This window comes from Cydia amplana, chromosome 26 (assembly GCF_948474715.1).
Source record: "Cydia amplana chromosome 26, ilCydAmpl1.1, whole genome shotgun sequence".
Taxonomy (NCBI): Eukaryota; Metazoa; Arthropoda; class Insecta; order Lepidoptera; family Tortricidae; genus Cydia; species Cydia amplana.
In genome coordinates this window covers 1,631,665-1,650,903 of record NC_086094.1, presented here as the reverse complement: position 1 = coordinate 1,650,903, position 19,239 = coordinate 1,631,665, and the positions used below count along the sequence as shown (strand labels likewise).

The window sequence follows — 19,239 nt, the reverse complement described above, 5'->3', positions numbered from 1 at the left end:
TGAATCTAAGGTTTTATACATTTCTGTCCTGTCAATTTATCATCACATATAAGGTCACATTGGCGTCTTCTTTTTCACCACCACCAGGCGATAACAAACAGGTCTCAATTAATAAGCTTCGAATAACGGTCAAGTCAAATTAATAGACGCGTTTTACCTACCAATAAAACGCATATTAATTTACTTACCTTATTCGAAGCTTGTGAGTAAACTCTGCCTGGTGGCATTAGATAAATTTCGAGCCAATGACGAGCCGTTCCGGGATTTCGTTTAAATAGAAACTCATCCCCACTGCCAGGTGGTGGTCCACCAATGGTGGGGGAAAAAGAGCGAAATATAACCATAAGTTAAAAAGAGATAGCAATACAATGGCGGGAAACGACGTGCCACTCTCAATTAATAAGCTTCGAATAAGGTAAGTAAATTAATATGCGTTTTATTGGTAGGTAAAACGCGTCTATTTATTAGGCTTCGAATGAGTAAGTTGTTTAATAAGCGTTTTATTGGTAGGTAAAACGCTGGTATTTTTTCCTTCCATATTTAGGTTAACGCTAATAGCGACAATTTTAATTTGAGTGTTATTTTGACGTTTGCCTTAACGAAAAATTATCAAAATAGTACATACACTATCTATCTATGTTTTCGACTTTCGTGATTTAATTTAATTTTTTATGGTATACCATTTAAGAAATGCATTAATTGCATTCTGTATAAAACCACGACCAAACAATGCCTATAGCGCTAATAGATATTCTCAAGTTCTGTAAATTATACTGAGTAGTAGTAGATCGCTTCTGTTTGAAAGACTGGTGCCGAGTCTCGTCGGATTACATGAATTTTAGAAATGCCCTTACCTTTAATGTTAGTAAACATGGACACAGAGGTCACAGTGAAAGTGGAGGAACAGTCGGAGTTGCTAGCATGTCGGATTTGTCTGGCTTGGGACGTGAAATTGTATCACATTCGCGAGTCCAGCTTAGATCAAATGTTCTCGGAAATCATGGGAACTTCGGTAAGCATTATTACACTTAGTGTAAGGCCTGAGTGGACGCTCGAAGCGGAGCGTTGGGCGGGGCGTGCAGCGTGGCGTCGGGCTCACGCGTGATGTGAGCAGCGTGCACTAAGGCCGCTCCTATACGCTTGCATTTGTTTAACATGCACGCCGCACGCCCCGCCCCGCTGCACGCCCGACAAGAGCGTCCACTCAGGCCTTACACTTACACATATACCCAAAATTAAGGCAGTTCTACTTTATTAATTTATCATCCTTAGTGTATTATTTCCTAGTAAGGATGCTATTTAGGATGATTGATTTGACTAAGATGTATCAAGCCTTTTAGATACAGTGTTTATTATTATTAAAAATAACAACTTCTCTATGACACAAATAATCTCTGTATCAAAATTCAACTAAATTGGTTTAGTAGTTTAAGCATGAAAAGGTACGGACAGATAGAGACACTTTCGCATTTATAATATTAATATCCGGGAGACCGAGCTTTGCCAAAACATACGCATTTTACTACCTAAGTCCAACCTAGATCGATTTCCGCCCCTTAAAACCCCCATATAGCAAATTTCATAAGCATTAACATAGCAAACAAATGTTGATCAGCTGTCAGCATGGGATGGGCTGCCACAGCACCTGTGCGCGTGGTGCCGCGCGCAGCTCGCGCGGACGCAGGCGCTGCGCGCGCGCTGCCGCCGCGCCGACGCGCTGCTTAAGCAGGCACTCCTGCACCAACACTTTGTGAGTATCTTTCATTTCTCATAATTCATAATTTATTGTAAACATTAAATAAATGTCATATACTAAGAAAAAGTGACCAAGGCCTCCAGTGCCCCAGGGTGCCTGGGGCACTGTTGGCCTTGGTGACTTTTTCTTAGTATATGACATTTATTTAAAGTTTATAATTTATATAGTAGTGTGTCTACTTGATATAAAAAACAAATTAAAATATTTTCTGAAAATAATTTAATTTGTTCTAATACATAATTTATTGCATAATAATCATGTGGTACAAAATAGATATAACAATTATTATATAAATAAGATATTAAAAGCTCCAAGGATCTCTGTTCAGTATGTCCATGTACTTAAACATGTCATGATATAAGTTAAGCGTGTGGGCGTATTTAGATTACCAAAATAAATTTTTTCTTTATTTATTTTTTATTTAAAGCCTTTTATTTCTGGGTAACAGCAGCTTGTTCTTTAGCTTAAATTTGTCTATATTATATTACTCCAGAACCCTCCTATGAGGTATAGGCCTCTTCCAGATTCTTCCATTTTTTTCGGTCTTGGGCCTCCCAGATCCAGTTGGCCCCCGCTATTTTTATTATATCATCAGACCAGCGTGCCAATGGCCGTCTTCTCTTCCTTTTTCCGACTGGACCTTTCCAAGTTGTCACGTGTGAGGTCCATCTCTCATCCTGGAGTCTAGCGACATGGCCAGCCCATCTCCATTTTTGTTTCTGAGCCTGGCTTAGTGCGTCTATAATCTTAGTTCTCTCTCTGATTATGGAATGTCTGATCTTCAACAATTCTATGATACCCTGAACGCAGCAGTGGAAATGGCCTATAAAAAAGTAATAATAATGGGCGACTTTAACGCTAAAGTAGGCCAAGGACTACAAGAAGAGAGAAAGATAATAAAAAACTATGGATATGGCACAAGAAATGCAAGAGGTGAGAAACTGGTTGAATTTGCATTTGAAAATCAGCTATCAATTATGAACACATACTTTAAAAAAAGACCAAATCGCAAATGGACTTGGTGCTCACCAAATGGTAAAATAAAAAATGAGATAGATTATATATTAACAAACCAGCCAAAAATGTTCCAAAATGTTGAAGTTCTAAACATAGACTACCCATCAGACCACAGGATGGTCAGATCTACTATTAACATCCATTATACTAGAAAAAGCAGATCCCAGTTCAACAGCAAAATAAACATCAAATCAACACTAAGTAAAACAGAAAATATAGAGAAGTACAAAATGAATCTTTCTAAAAATATACCTAACCTTCTTGCCCCGGACCACAAAGGATACAACACGGTACAAACATACTATGATAACCTAATAAACGCAATATATGCCAGCATACCACAAATTGAAAAACCAAGTCAAAAATCTCAAGACAACCTGGTTCTGTCAGAACGAACAAAAGCACTGCTTACCCGCAGGCAAGAACTACAAAAAACAAAACCTAAATCACGATCCATGAAAAACGAGCTAAGGGCGTTATACAAAATAACAAATAAATATATCAAAAACGACTACAAAAACTATAAACTTAGAATACTGGAAAAGCATCTCACCCAAACAAGCAGCTTAAAAAAAGCTTATAAACAATTACAAACACACAAAACCTGGATTAAAAGTTTGTCAAACCAGAAAAAACTGCTCATAACCGCAAAGAAGTCTTAGACATAGCTACAACATTTTACAAAGATTTATATAGTACAAAAGAAGAGGAGAACACAAATATAAGTACAAACCAAGATCATACCACTCTGCAAAACAACAACATACAACAACAATATGAATTAGAAAACATCACGAAGAAAGAAGTATTAAAGGCCATCCAACTTCTGAAACTAGACAAAAGCCCAGGCCCAGATAACCTGAGTAACGAAGCCATAAAAGTCGCAGACTCCCTCCTGTGTACTCCACTGACATTCCTATTTAATCTAATACTGAACACTATGGAGATTCCAAATCAATGGTCAGAATCAAACATAATACTGCTATACAAAAAAGGGAATCCTAACGATGTAAACAATTATAGACCGATTAGTTTAATGCCCATCCTGTACAAACTCTTTTCATCAGTTATAGAAAAAAGAATAAGCACCACCCTTGATAGTCACCAACCACTTGAACAAGCAGGTTTCAGACGGGGTTTTTCAACAGTAGACCACATACACTCGTTGGAACAAATCATAGAAAAACATCAAGAATTTAACACACCACTTTATATTGCCTATATTGATTATAAGAAGGCTTTTGATACTATACTACATTCAGCCATATGGGAAACACTAGAAAAACAACAAGTCCACAACACCTACATAACAGTAATTAAAAATATCTACAAGAATAGTACCAGTAAGATACAACTAGATAACATTGGCCCATCATTCCCCATTGAGAGAGGAGTAAGGCAGGGAGACCCACTATCCCCAAGAATTTTCATAGCCGTGCTGGAATCAGTTTTCAGAAAGCTAGATTGGAAATCAGTTGGCATAAATATTGGAGGAAAAAACCTGACACACCTAAGATTTGCGGATGATCTGGCCCTGTTTGCAAGAAGTAGTAAAGACTTAGAATATATGATGAACACATTGAACACTGAGAGCAAAAAAGTTGGACTAGAAATGAACTATAGCAAAACTAAAGTTATGTCAAATAGCGTCAAAAAACTTATAACAATAGATAATGAACATATAGAATATGTCGACCAATACATTTACCTAGGAAAACAAGTAAGCTTCAACCCAAATGCAAATGAACAGGAAATTGAGAGAAGAACCAAAAACACCTGGAATAAGTACTGGAGTCTAAAAGAAACCCTAAAAAGCGACCTACCTATCAAGCTTAAAAAGAAGGTAATGGATATGTGCATACTCCCAACAATGATATATGCATGCCAAACATGGAAATTCTCTTCAAAGGCGAAAAGGACGATAGTTTCATGCCAAAGGGGAATGGAAAGGAGCATACTTAGAATAAGAAAATTTACAAGATCAAGACCAAAATAAATAGCCACTTGCAAATGTATGGGCCCAGGAGCATATTTTTTCATGATTTTCATATAGGTCCCATGGGAAACCTTGTTCACTATATGACCATCTCAACACATTTTTGACATTGGGGATCACGACTCCGAAATCATACAGTATAATATGGATAGAAATTGATAAATTTCGACTCCAGGGAGTTTTAGTTTAAAAGGATATTTAGATTTTTCTTTGATCAAATGGGTATACTTTTCATACCAATCTAATTAAAAGGTTCTAAACCAAATTGTATTGTTCCATTGCTTTTTCAAAGAAACGAAATTTATCCCTGTAATTTACTGTAGGTATAACAAAGTTCTAATTAAAAATAGGATTTTTTTGTATGGTATTTGTATACCTTACAAGACTATAATGTTCTATTAATGTATTTTACAGATAACAAACGATTTTATCCAAACAATCAACCGCTCAACGCACGGCCTCACACACACACTCTCAACCCAAATGTTTAACGAAGACGCCACTTTTTATTGTAACTACGACACACAGGCGGATTTATACAACTCATGTTTCGTAAATAAGAATAGACATATTAATGCCGTTGTCGAAAATGATGACATGAATAATCATGTCAAAAATGATGATTTACAAAATGATTCCAGTTCAGAGCTAGATGTAGACAAGTTAGAAGTTGAGCATGGTATCAATGTTAAATTAAAAAATAATATCAGTAACATAGATGAAAATATAAATTTACCTGAAGAAGAAACAGTTGAACTTTTAGATCCGCAGCTAAAAAAGGTAAAATCAAAGAAAAAAAGACTATCTACAAAAAGACATGAGAAGAAAAGTAAACATACAAACAAAATAGAACAAGCAGAAATACTTGAAAAAAGTTCAAATAAAGAAATAGACACAAATAGAAAAAGACCGACTAGACGAAAAATTAAAGAGCAACAAACAGACAAAGTGGGAAAAAGGAAAGAGCGCTCAAAGCAATTTTGTACTGACGAAGATTTCAAAGAATTTGAGAAGAAATACGATTTCCAAGTGCAGTGTTTGACTGAAGAAGAAATGGAGAAGGAGATGCTAAAGAGAAAAGAATCTGACAAGTATCTTAAGGGGGAGTACAAGTGTGAGCTGTGTTATAAAGGGTTCCTGACGTCTGTCACTTACGAGAACCACATGAAGACACATGATCGGGTAAGTGCAAAAAAATGGAGCTTATAAGACAACTCGCGGTCATCATAGGTGCTCAAGTACTATTAGTGAACGTCAGCTGTCGGTCCGTTGGTGGATTGAGAAATAGCAGCTACCCAAGCACAAATAAAAAAAACCGGCCAAGTGCGAGTCGGACTCGCGTTCCAAGGGTTCCGTACATTAAGTCCGACTCACGCTTAACTGCACATTTCTAATAGGTTTTCCTGTCATCTGTAGGTAGACTGAAATTTTGAAAAAAACACACAAAATGGTTCTTTTTTGTGTATTTTTTTTCAAAATTTCAGTCTCAGTAGTTTCGGAGATAAAGAGGGTTCCGTTTTAACCTTTTGAGGTACGGAACCCCCAAAAAAATTGTCATTGCATCCCGGTCCCAGTAGAAATTGTCAGTTGATAGTTAATATGCTATTATGAATTATAAAATCTGCAGCCGGCTGTATTGCATCGGAAAGACCACACACACATGAACATGTAACATTCTTTTTTTCAATCATCGCGTAATTATTGTTTGGGTGGCAACACTGGCAACTCACCAACGGAACGGCAGCTGACGTTCAGGAGGATTTATTAAACATCTGCCTTAACCACTGTACTAATTCTCGTTCGGGATGCGATGACTGACGAAATTAGCGTTTAGTCTGGGTTTATCGCGCTTATACTAAGGGGCGTCCATTTTGATCGTATAGGTATATTAGGTATAATGACGTGAGGTGTTCAAGGCGAATATCACCAGATGGGCCATTTTATTTAAAGTTGTCCCATACACTTTTTTTATTTCTACTCAGAATTTCCATACAGTTTTCTATCTTTCCATTCCGTGACCGCCATACAAAGTTTATGAAAAATGGTAACGGAATGGAAAAAACCTCGAGACACTTTTTTTCTCCTATTAGGATAGAAAGAGCTCGTGATTCTGAGTAGAAAAAACATAGAAATTCACAAATTAAAAAAAAAGTGTAGGCAACAACTTTCAATAAAATGGCCCAGATATCACTCGGGGGAGAGAGTCTCGGCAAACTCACTTTCAGCCCTCTCTAAAACCCAGACTCGTATTTTAATGCCTTTCATTATGTAACAGTCACATAAACTACTAATGTGAATGCTTGGCGCAGGCGCGCGGCGATCACGCGTGCCGGCTTTGCCACGTGCGTTACCAGTTCCCAGTGAAGCTGCGACAACATGTACAGAATACCCACCGGCTGAAGTTCCGATGCGCGCAGTGCAACGAACTAGTGCGCGGCAAGTGAGTATTTAAATAAATAAAAAAAATAAAAAAAAACATACAACCGAATTGATAACCTCCTCCTTTTAGATTTGGAAGTCGGTTAATAAATAAATAAATAAATATTGGGGGACATCTTACACAGATCAACCTAGCCCCAAACTATGCAAAGCTTGTACTATGGGTGCTAGGCGACGATATACATACTTATATAGATAAATACATACTTATAATATACATAGAAAACATCCATGACTCCGGAACAAATATTAGTGTTTATCACACAAATAAATGAAACTTAACTCGTACATACGATCACTTTAAATACAATTTCCCGTGTAATAGATGGGAGTTTGCAGAAAAAAATAGATTTACTTTTTTTTCGAACAACCATCAATCATATATCGGCCGGGGTAGAAATGTTCATACAATATCGCTTCGCTCAGTTTCAGTTTCATTTATTTTGTTAAACATAGGTTACATGAATGATAGTAGATTAGATACATAAATATACATTTGATCATTTTGATCTCTATGTTTTACCCACTATAGGTGAACAAAATTGTCTCGTGCGGTTATCAAATAAACGCATGCTTATGTCTAAAAAAAATTCAAAACCTATTTCTCATTATAGCTGGTCAACCAAGTCTTGTCAGTAAAAAAAAGGCGCGAAATTCAAATTTTCTATGAGACGATATCCCTTCGCGCCTACATTTTTCAAATTTGCCGCCTTTTTCTACTGTCAAGATCTGGTTGACCAAGTATATGTATTTTATTATATGCAGGGCGTGCGCCGTGCTACACGCGGCGTACCACGCGGGTACCACGTTCCAGTGCGCGCATTGCGAAAAACAGTTCCTGTGAGTATGTCTGAACGGCAAATCAAAATGATTATTAGGATTAGTCCGGTTTCCTCGCATTGTTTTCCTTCACCGAAAACCGACTGGTAAATATCAAATGATAAAATGATGAAATGCCGAAAAACTCATTGGTACGAGCCGGGGTTTGAACCCGCAACCTCCAGATTGAAAGTCGCACCCTCTCACCGCTAGGCTACAATACAAATATTCTTTATTGCTGACCAATATGAAAAAGAACATGACATACCTACATATTAAGCGTACCTTAAATTATGGTAGACAACAGGCGGCCTTATCGCTAAAGAGCGATCTCTTCCAGACAACCTTAGGGTGTGGGGTTTTCATCAAATGACGTTTCTCTGACAGAAAGAAGACGTCGCGCACCTCGCACATGCGTATGGCGCATCCCGCGGAAAACGCGGCCGGCGGCACCTGCGAGGTGTGTGGAGAGACCTTTACCAGCCGCACGGGGCTCAAGGCACACAAGACGCGAAGCCACAAGAAGGTACGTCTGTCTCACGGCCTGTAGCTTAAACAGACTAGATAGGGTCGCCATGTAAATATCGCAGCACCTGCGAGGTGTGTGGAGAGACCTTTACCAGCCGCACGGGGCTCAAGGCACACAAGACGCGAAGCCACAAGAAGGTACGTCTGTCTCACGGCCTGTAGCCTAAACAGACTAGATAGGGTCGCCATGTAAATATCGCAGCACCTGCGAGGTGTGTGGAGAGACCTTTACCAGCCGCACGGGGCTCAAGGCACACAAGACGCGAAGCCACAAGAAGGTACGTCTGTCTCACGGCCTGTAGCCTAAACAGACTAGATAGGGTCGCCATGTAAATATCGCAGCACCTGCGAGGTGTGTGGAGAGACCTTTACCAGCCGCACGGGGCTCAAGGCACACAAGACGCGAAGCCACAAGAAGGTACGTCTGTCTCACAGCCTGTAGCCTAAACAGACTAGATAGGGTCGCCATGTAAATATCGCAGCACCTGCGAGGTGTGTGGAGAGACCTTTACCAGCCGCACGGGGCTCAAGGCACACAAGACGCGAAGCCACAAGAAGGTACGTCTGTCTCACGGCCTGTAGCCTAAACAGACTAGATAGGGTCGCCATGTAAATATCGCAGCACCTGCGAGGTGTGTGGAGAGACCTTTACCAGCCGCACGGGGCTCAAGGCACACAAGACGCGAAGCCACAAGAAGGTACGTCTGTCTCACAGCATGTAGCCTAAACAGACTAGATAGGGTCGCCATGTAAATATCGCAGCACCTGCGAGGTGTGTGGAGAAGAATGCATGGCAGGGTCGCCATGTAAAACGGAGCAATTTGGTGTATAGAGACCTTTACCAGCCGAACGGTACTCAATGCGCACAAGACGGGTAGCCACAAAAAGGTATGTCTGTCTTACAGCCTGTAGCCTAAACAGACTAGATAGGGTCGCCATGTAAAGAACGCTGCACCTGCGAGGTGTGTGAAGAATAATGCATGGCAGGGTCGCCATGTAAAGCGGGGAAATTTGGTGTGGAGAGACCTTTACCAGCCGCACGGGGCTCAAGGCACCAAGACACCCACAAAAAGGTATGTCTGTCATACAACCGGTAGCCGAAACAGACAAGAATGCATAGCAGGGTCGCCATGTAAAGAACAAATGGGTATGCAAACCCTACAATCCAGAGATGATTGGTTTACCTTGGAAGAGGTATTTACCCGCAGAAAAAAATCTGGGTCCTTGCAAAAAAAAACTCACAGGAATGTTGTCATAATTTTCTAATATTATTGTTACCTATTCTTAAAAATACTAACACTAAAATGACTAGAGTTAGACCGAGGTAAGTCTGCAACGATTTTGATAGCACACGCAGTGCAAGTGTTATTTATACCTCATAATTTCATAGAAGTTTGACATTTAAAGTAACACTTGCACTTTAAAGGGCCGTCCCAATAGATCACAACTTGTTCGAAGTGGGATTCAAAGGCCCACAACACCGCCAATAATAATAATAAACACTTGCACTGCGTGGGCTATCAAAATCGTTGCAGACTTACACTCTTTTTTTTCATGATACTAAAATAACTAAACAGCTTTATGTAACTAAATTACCACTACATAGTATAAAACAAAGTCGCTTCCCGCTGTCTGTCTGTCTGTATGTATGCTTAGATCTTTAAAACAACCTACGCAACGGATTTTGGTGCGGTTTTTTTTTAATGAGTGATCGAAAAGGATTAAGATTTATGAATAATTTATGCGAAGCCGGGACGGGTCGGTAGTTCTGTAAGAAATGTAAGTTAATAATTATACGTTTTTCATTTTATAACAATGTAACTCAGTAACGGTAGTATTCACATTAATATCTGTTACTTATTTCAGGTTAATTTGCCAGAATTAAGATGCCGGAAGTGCAGGACACAGTTCGACAATATGGACGCTCTGAAGAAACATAAAGACACGTACGCGATCAACAAGTGTGATTCCAGTTTAAGGTAATTTTGTTTAATTAATTTAATATATACACTATCTGTGAAAATTTCAACTGTTTAACTATCAGGGATCATGAGTTACAGCCTGATGACAGACAGACGGACGGACAGCGGAGTCTTAGTAATAAAGTCCCGATTTTACCCTTTGGGTACGGAACCCTAAAAGATAAAAGATTAAGATAGATAGTTTATTTTTCAAGTAACTACACCGGCTCCAACCCTACACCTCGGCCCGAGAAGATTTAAATCCCTCTTAATTGGAGGAGGGTATCCCAATATGGGACCGGCAACAAACTCGGCGGGACATATATTTTCAAAACATTACATCTTATAATTAACATCTATTACGAGTAAATAAGAAAAAAATACAATTTAAATTACTATAGAATTCATGCAATTACACATAGTAGGTAATTTCCTTTCCTGGTTTTACATTGTTTAATCTGTCAGCTCCCACGGCTCATATATGAGCCAGAACGCTTATGGTGACGTCATATCGTGGGATTTGACAGGTTAATGTGTCATTATCGCTTGTAGCGCGTGCTCGCAGTGCGGGGAGAGCTGCGCGAGCGCCGACGCTCTGATCCTGCATGCGCACGCGCAGCACGGCGTGCAACTCTACACCTGCGACACTGTGAGTACTCTAACGGCGGGTAGTCTGACACGGTACAGTCAGCAGTAGAAGTTGCTAAGCGGGCGAGTGGTTCAAAATTACCTTGACACGCTCTCATTCCCTTAACAACAAATAATAATAATATAATTTCTTTATTCAGATAACTTATGATCCATTGGTGTTAGGTACAAAGTGACTTAAAATCTATTGTAAATATTTAAAATGCTACATAAGTTATAAATAAATGAAATTAAAATTACAATAAATTATATTAATCAAAATTAAAAATTTGTATAATCACAATAAATAAATCATCGAGTTACATTCGAGCCTATTAAAATTGGAAACAGCGTATTGGGCTACATTACGTAATGACCGTGTAGAATTTATAAATAGCAAAATAGTGTGTAGCGCAGGTGGTAATGTCTGTCGGGCTATGTGGAGCGTCATCTCGTCAGAGACATGCCGGCGCAGTAGCAGCAGGAGCGTGCTCGTGAGCCGTGCGCCGGGCGACTGCGAGGCTGCGCGCGCCGCGGCCGCCGCCGCCCAGCTTAACCACTACTACACTCACACGAACAATGACTCGCGCCCGTGCATAGATGATGCACTCGCATATCTCGACAGATATCTGCCACAGGTACCATCTGCTTTCTTATTTAAACCGTTCACTCTTGAGGAAATGGTGAAAACATGTAAGGTCGTTAAACGTAAACAATCTAAGGACATCCATGATATGACGACCTATGTCATTGATCTTCTCCCGCCGAATGTCATATCCTTACTGCTTTTTATATTTAATAAATGTGTTAACGCGGGGGTGTACCCCGACACGTTAAAGTTAGTTAAAGTTCAGCCTATCTATAAGGGAAAGGGTGAAATGCATATACCTAAATTCTATAGGCCGATATCCCTTATACCTACAATATCCAAGGTCTTTGAGCGCCTATTAAGTACGCGGATGATGCATCATATTATATCAAATAATCTTTTGAATAGCCAGCAGTATGCCTACCAGACAGGTCGTTCGACGACTGATGCGGCGCGCGATGTGGTCGCGCGAGTGATGGTGCATCTCGAGGGCGGGCGGCAGGTCGCAGCGATACTCTGCGACCTTTCGCGCGCCTTTGAGATGATCGACCACTCATTGCTCCTCTCGAAATTGGCACGCTACGGCTTCGAGGGCAACTTTCTCAACACGATTGCCTCTTTTCTCAGCAATCGACAGCAAAGCACCGTTGTTCTTGGCGTGAAGTCAAACCTCGAACCCGTAGGGGCTTGTGCGGTACCGCAAGGATCGATGATGGGCAATAACCTTTTTTTGATACTAGTTAACGATATTATGACGGCGTGCCCTGAGCCTGAATATATTATGTTCGCAGATGACACGTGCATAATAGTTAACGCAGATAATTTTGACAACCTAAAAATAAAAACGAATAAAGTAATTAATAACATTGCCAAGTGGTTCTCGTCAAACGGCATGCTACTTAATATTGATAAAACAAATATTATGCATTTTCAACTTCGTAAAACTGGTATATGTCCACTAGATATAGTCGTAAACAATGTAAAACTCCCCCAGGTTGAGCAAGCAAAATATCTGGGTTTTACTATAGACTCGGGACTAACCTGGACCCCCCATATAGATGTGGTCTCTGACAGGCTAGCGTCAGCGTGCTTCGCCCTTGGCAGACTTGCGCCATCCCTAACGCCTCAAAACCTCAGAATAGCATACTATGGGTACTTCCACTCAATTTTAACTCAAGGTGTAGAACTATGGGCTACTGCAGCTGAATGTGATAGACTATTTAGATTACAAAAACGTGCCCTAAGGATAATCTCAAAGAAACCCTATGATTATCCAGCTAAGTCATTATTCATAGAACACAAAATACTTACGCTACCATGTGTTTACATACTAACAGCCTGCAAATATGTAAGGTCTAATCTGGGGCTATATACAACTCGTGGGCAGAACCACGGCCGCAACACGCGCGGCGAGCACCTTCTGCTAGTCCCGCGCTGCCGACTGGCCAAGGTGCGGAAATCACTCGGTGTCATGGGTGTAAAAATTTATAACACACTTCCGAAAGAGGTCATTAACTCAGCTAGTGAGGCAATATTTGTAAGTAGACTTAAGAAAATGTTAATTGTTTTGGCTTGTTACACTATAAGTGAATTTATGTTGAGAACTGCCGATGTCCAAAAATGATATTATTTAATCTAGTGATAAATTGATAATTATGTATATAGCTTTGTGACGTGTAAAATTATTTATGATTTTATAAATAAATATCTCAATCTCAATCTCAATCTCAAATAAAATCAACAAAGTCGCGTCAAGATCATTTTGAACACCTCGCCCGCTTAGCAACTTCTGCTGCTGACTGTACAACCGCTAAGACGGTCAATAAAATCAACTGTGCTCACCACACTGATTTAAACTTTCACGATTTTTACACATTATTAAATTGTACAATGGGACTGAGTATTTAAGTTTTAAAGATTTACCTCCGACGTTTCGTATATTGATTTATACTACATCCCGACGTTTCGAACCCTTTACAGCGTTCGTTGTCAACGGGTGACTCAATATACGCGATATAATCCGTTTTAATAGTTTTATTTCATTGAAGCGCTGGTGGCCCAGCGGTAACAGCGTGCGACTTGCAATCCGGAGGTCGCGGGTTCGAACCCCGGCTCGTACCAATGACTTTTTCGGAACTTATGTACGAAATATCATTTGATATTTACTAGTCGCTTTTCGGTGAAGGAAAACATCGTGAGGAAACCGGACTAATCCCAATACGGGCCTGGTAACTCTGGGTTGGAAAGTCAGATGGCAGTCGCTTTCGTAAAAACTAGTGCCCACGCCAATCACTGGGATTAGTTGCCAAGCGGACCCCAGGCTCCCACGAGCCGTGGCAAAATGCCGGGACAACGCGAGGAAGATGAAGTTTTTTTTTTTTTTTTTGGGAAACAAACAGTCTTATAAGTTTTATTTGTATAGTGCACGAAGTCCTTCACATCGAAGCCGTCCCTCGCGACGCACATCGACCGCGTGCACCGGCTGCTGAGGCCGGCGAAGGCCGACTACAGCGACGGAGGCCGCCGCTCGCAGCCCGACTGGCTGCACTGGGCCTCCGTGTGCGAGCACTGCGGGAAGCGACTATCCGTGAGTATATAGCTCAGTTACCACTGTCTTATAATCATAGGCCGCCCAAGGACTGGCCGACGCAAAATAGACTAGAGTACTTCACACAAAATTGCTTTTTCACCTTCTATTTCTTATAAAAAATCTGAATTTCGTTCATAGGAAAAACACCCATGTTCGTAAACGTTAGTGATCCAATTTTAACATCATATTCAATAACCTAAGCTAATTTTACAATTACACTTATGTTTTTTTTTTCACTCACCCGCGTGACATGTTTTGCAGAGCCTAGGTCTCCATTTTCAAGCACTAACAGGGCATGAGCGGTCAAGATCGCGATTAGCTTGATGTTATAGTTCGTTTTTTTAGCATTAGAAATAAGGTAAACAATCTTGACGTGTCTTTTTATTGAAAAACACGTTTTAAAAATAAATAATGGCAAATATGTAACAATTATGAATCTAATACGATCATTTATATTCTTCTGCTTTCGTAAGTAATAGTTACTGGTTTTTAAAAAGCGTTTTTCAATTAAAAGACATGTCAAGATCGCTTACGTTCTTTCTAATGCTAAAAATAACGAACTATAGTGTGACTCAAGCCAGTTTGAATGATGTCCTCTCTTGCAGTGCCTGGCCACGCTGAAGATACACATGAACAAACACACGGGGGATAGGCCGTACAAGTGCACGCTGTGCCCCAAGGCGTACATGACGCCCTACGGACTTAACGTAACTACTAACACGTTTATTACCAAGTAGAGTAGAATAATATTTATTCAGGCAACACATCATTACATTACATAATGCATAACAACAATGTGAAACAAGAAGTATAAAAAAGATAAAGATAAAAGATGTGAAGCTGAAATGGTCTCCACCATAGCACAGAATAAGTAATAGTATTATCATACAGAACGGCCACGCACCGCCCCGCCCCGACTCGCATTACCTCGCCCCGCGACATAAATCTGACGGACTTCTGGCGTACTTATATTCTCAGTAAAGCGACTTACCCACACACACACAATGACGCGTGTACAGACGTGCTGCGCACACATATAAACGTAAATGATTTTTGATGTATGGCGTGTCCGCCCTGTGACCATAGAGAAAGAGTGGTAACTCCATACATCAGTTTTCTTACAAAAACGTGTGTTAAATTATTTCGTAGTCGACATCTGGCGTCAAGCGGCAAGTACCCTAACTAGGTTGATCTGTAAAATCACTACATAGTATAAAACAAAGTCGCTTTCCCGCTGTCTGTTTGTGTATGCTTAGATCTTTAAAACTACGCAACGGATTGTGATGCGGTTTTTTTTTATAGATAGAGTGATTCAAGAGGAAGGTTTATGTATAATTTGTTACCCCGTGAGAAGCCGGGGCGGGTCGCTAGTTAAATAATAAAGTGTTGTTTGTCCCAGAACCACCAGGCGTTCCACACGGGAGTGAGGAAGTGGCAGTGCCCGGAGTGTCCCGCCACCTTCATGCACCAGTCCTCCGTATACCAGCATAGGAAGGTCAGCCCTATTGTTACCCCGTGTGTTGTTGTTGGTGTGTGTTGTGTGTGTGTTGTTGTTGTGTGTTATTACCTCTGGGGCCCGTTTCTCGAAAGCTAATGACTTGTAATACAATTGGAAGTCCCTTTCTAACAAAATCTGTCAAAAAGTGACATGCACCAGTCCTCCGTCTACCAGCACAGGAAGGTCAGCCCTATTGTTACCCCGTGTGTTGTGTGTGTGTGGTTGTTGTGTGTTATTACCTCTGGGGCCCGTTTCTCGAAAGCTATAGTTCGTTTTTTTAGCATTAGAAATAAGGTGAACAATCTTGATGTGTCTTTAAATTGAAAAACACATTTTAAAAATAAGTTACGGCAAATATGTAACAATTATGAATCTAATAAGATCTTTTATAGTCTTCTGCTTTCATAAGTAATAGTTATTGATTTTTAAAAAGTGTTTTTCAATTAAAAGACATGTCAAAATCGCTTACCTTCTTTCAAGTTCTTTCTAATGCTAAAAAAACGAACTATAGTAACTTGTAATACAAGTGGAAGTCCTTTTCTAACAAAAGCTGTCAAAAAGGGACTTCCACTTGTATTTCAAGTTACAAGCTTTTGATAAACAGGGCACTGGGCTGTGTGGTAAGCATTCAAACCGACTTTTTTAGTTTTCTTAAATTGTTTATGCATTTATACGGGCTTTTATTTAACTTACAATTTATGTATGTTCGGGTCAAATCTTGCAAACTAAATGAGACCCATTTCCCTTTATTTGATTTAGCTGAAACTTCACATAGGTATTTAAATTGGATGCAATGCAATTTTATCTACACACATGTCATTAGTGCTCTATAATGCGTTCAGAAACCGTAGGAAATGACAAGCTTTATTACAACCAATTTTACTATGAGAACTTTCTTATCTGTGGTAGTAGGTAAATTTGTACTTTAATGTACATAACGTTATAGATTTTTGTAAGGTTATGAGTTTAAATTTGGAACAGCAGTCAAAACTCAAGTGGGTCTCTATTCTAGTATCCATAGATATTAAAACAGTTATCGATACGAAACGTCAATTTAGTATGTTTTTTTTTAATATAAACCGCACGATATTTGATCTCGAGTGACATGACAATAGGACTTCATTCTTTTGTCTAGGAATTAAAAAAAAACTACGGATGTGTGACATGCGTGAAAAAAGTTTTCATTCACCGCCATTTGACGTACAGTTTATCTTTTAGTTAGTTGTATGTGTTTAGATAAAGTAGTTATGTAACTGTACATAATTCGGCATTAAAACACTCGTGTGATCCTTTTAAGAAACTCACTAACGTTCGTTTCTTAAACCCACACTCGAATTTTCATGCCTCTCATTATGTAGCAGTCACATAAACTACTATTATGGTACCATCGAGCTGATTTGATGATGGAGACAGGACTGACAGATGGCCATAGGACCTCTCTGTGTCTCTGTGTGATAATACAACGCAACCTAATTATGTTTGGATTTGTTAGACATTTTTATTTTCGTACAATAAAGTGTTTACTTACTTAATTATTTGACTGTTGAAAGAAAAAAGTCGGCAAAAAACTTGAATCAAAAATGATTTTTGACTTAAATTAAGTTTTAATACTAAAAACTAATACTATATAAAATTAAAATAAATCTAAAAAGTTGGACCCCTTTGGCATGGTGCCGAAGACGCTGGCAGCATTTCCCCGCTGTATAGCGAGGCTAATACGCTGCGCGAGAAAGCTGCCAGCTCTTCGGTCACCAGTGAGGTCGATCAATCTTTTTGCCAGCTCTTTAAAAAGTTGCAGGGCACTAGGACCCCACGGGCCAAGGGTCTCAACCCCAAATGGCATAAAAATATACTCGGGGCCGAGACCCCTGTACTTATGCATTTTAAGCTTTTCGGCCGCTTTAGCCGCCGCACCAGCTTGGTTACTGGTTCCGGTGAGGTGGGAAGGTTTTTAATTTAGTTTTATTTAGTTAAGTTAGTTTATTTATTGATGAATGTACATTTACCTGTTAATTTATTTATTTCATTAAAAATATTTAACTTTAGTTTTAATTAAAATAGTATGGGTAGCGCATCGTAACTGGTGAATTTCCAATATGACTTGGAACTCCGGTAGCCGTACAAGAAGTGTAACGCTCTTACGGTAGATGTCGCTCTGGTCCCCTTGACCCATACGGTGGAAAGGTTTTGCTGGCTATGGATGAGGTCTTGGTGGCTCAGATGGCAGAGCGCTGGAGTATCGACCCAGAGGCCGTGAGTTCAAGTCTCACCCAAGACAGTAATTTTTCCACTTTTAAATTTATTCTAAGCTTAAAAAAAAACTTGTTTTACAGATACACACAGGGGAGCGCTCCCACCAGTGCACGATCTGCGAGAAATACTTCACGCAGTCTGGTTCACTGTACACGCACGTCAAATACGTACACATGAAGGAAACACCGCCGCCGCGCAAGCGCAGCAAGAAACCTGTACAACAGTAGGACCACAGAATAAATTATAGTACTAAGTACAGAAGACTCATTCTCTAACAAAACGCGTCTGTTACGATCAGCACAGATATGGCCGCTAGGTGGCGACAGCGCCACGCACGGCTTATGGCTGTCCCCAAAATTGGGGCCGAACGGATGTACTTTTAGCTACCTGTAGCAAAGCGACGAAATCGCGGAGCGAGACACGCCTGGTAGGACCTTTGTCTTTTATGAAAAGGGAACATAGAAGGTAGGATCCTATAGAAGTGGTATACGCGTGCCTCCGTGAGGGACAAAACATAGGCAATGCGACACTATGATTGATCGAATTTATTTGTTGCCCACCGTAATCCATGGTGGGGAATAAAAAAAATGTGAGAAATGTGTGACAAGGACAAACAATAATAGCGCTGTCGCTGCTACTCCTACTGAAAGATACATAAGACTATCCCGTTCGGTCATTTCCCCCACCCCTCATGTCAGATCCAGTTAAAATACTAGATTCATGAAGGGGAACCGTATGATCTGATATTCTGTAAGAAATTCAGTCAGTCGCATACGATCTAAAGGATGTCAGATACATCACAGACATATCTAAAGATTTTCTGCTACTTAGCTAAAACTTGTTGTAAAATAAACAACTGAAATCACCGCATAGCAGTTTCTACAAAAAACATAGTTCTGTTTCTATATCAAAATATATTAAATTTCCTATGGCATCCATTCTAGTCATGTTTCTACTTAATTGTAATAAGAAACTTTGTGTATCAAAATAATATTTAGGCGAATCACAGACTAACAGCGAAATCTGCTGCGTGGTCACAGAACAAGTAATAGTACTACCGTACAGATAGGACACTTCCTACAAACCCCAAGTTTGACAGCGGTTCTGGGTCGAATACTGTCCCTTTCTAATATAGGGCACTATCCCTTTCGGCTGTTTAGGGTTGT

General features: G+C 39.9%; 1 protein-coding gene across 1 annotated transcript; it reads left to right on the top strand.

Moving 5' to 3' along the window:
• The first annotated feature begins 871 nt into the window (after positions 1-871).
• On the top strand, positions 872-18,300 carry LOC134660015 (zinc finger protein 479-like). Its single transcript, XM_063515713.1, has 12 exons — positions 872-1,012; positions 1,616-1,750; positions 5,184-5,951; positions 7,079-7,209; positions 7,974-8,048; positions 8,415-8,553; positions 10,422-10,534; positions 11,069-11,165; positions 14,155-14,319; positions 14,928-15,029; positions 15,722-15,817; positions 18,154-18,300. Exons 1-12 carry the CDS (start codon positions 872-874, stop codon positions 18,298-18,300), a joined length of 2,109 nt encoding a protein of 702 aa, XP_063371783.1.
• Positions 18,301-19,239: the final 939 nt, after the last annotated feature.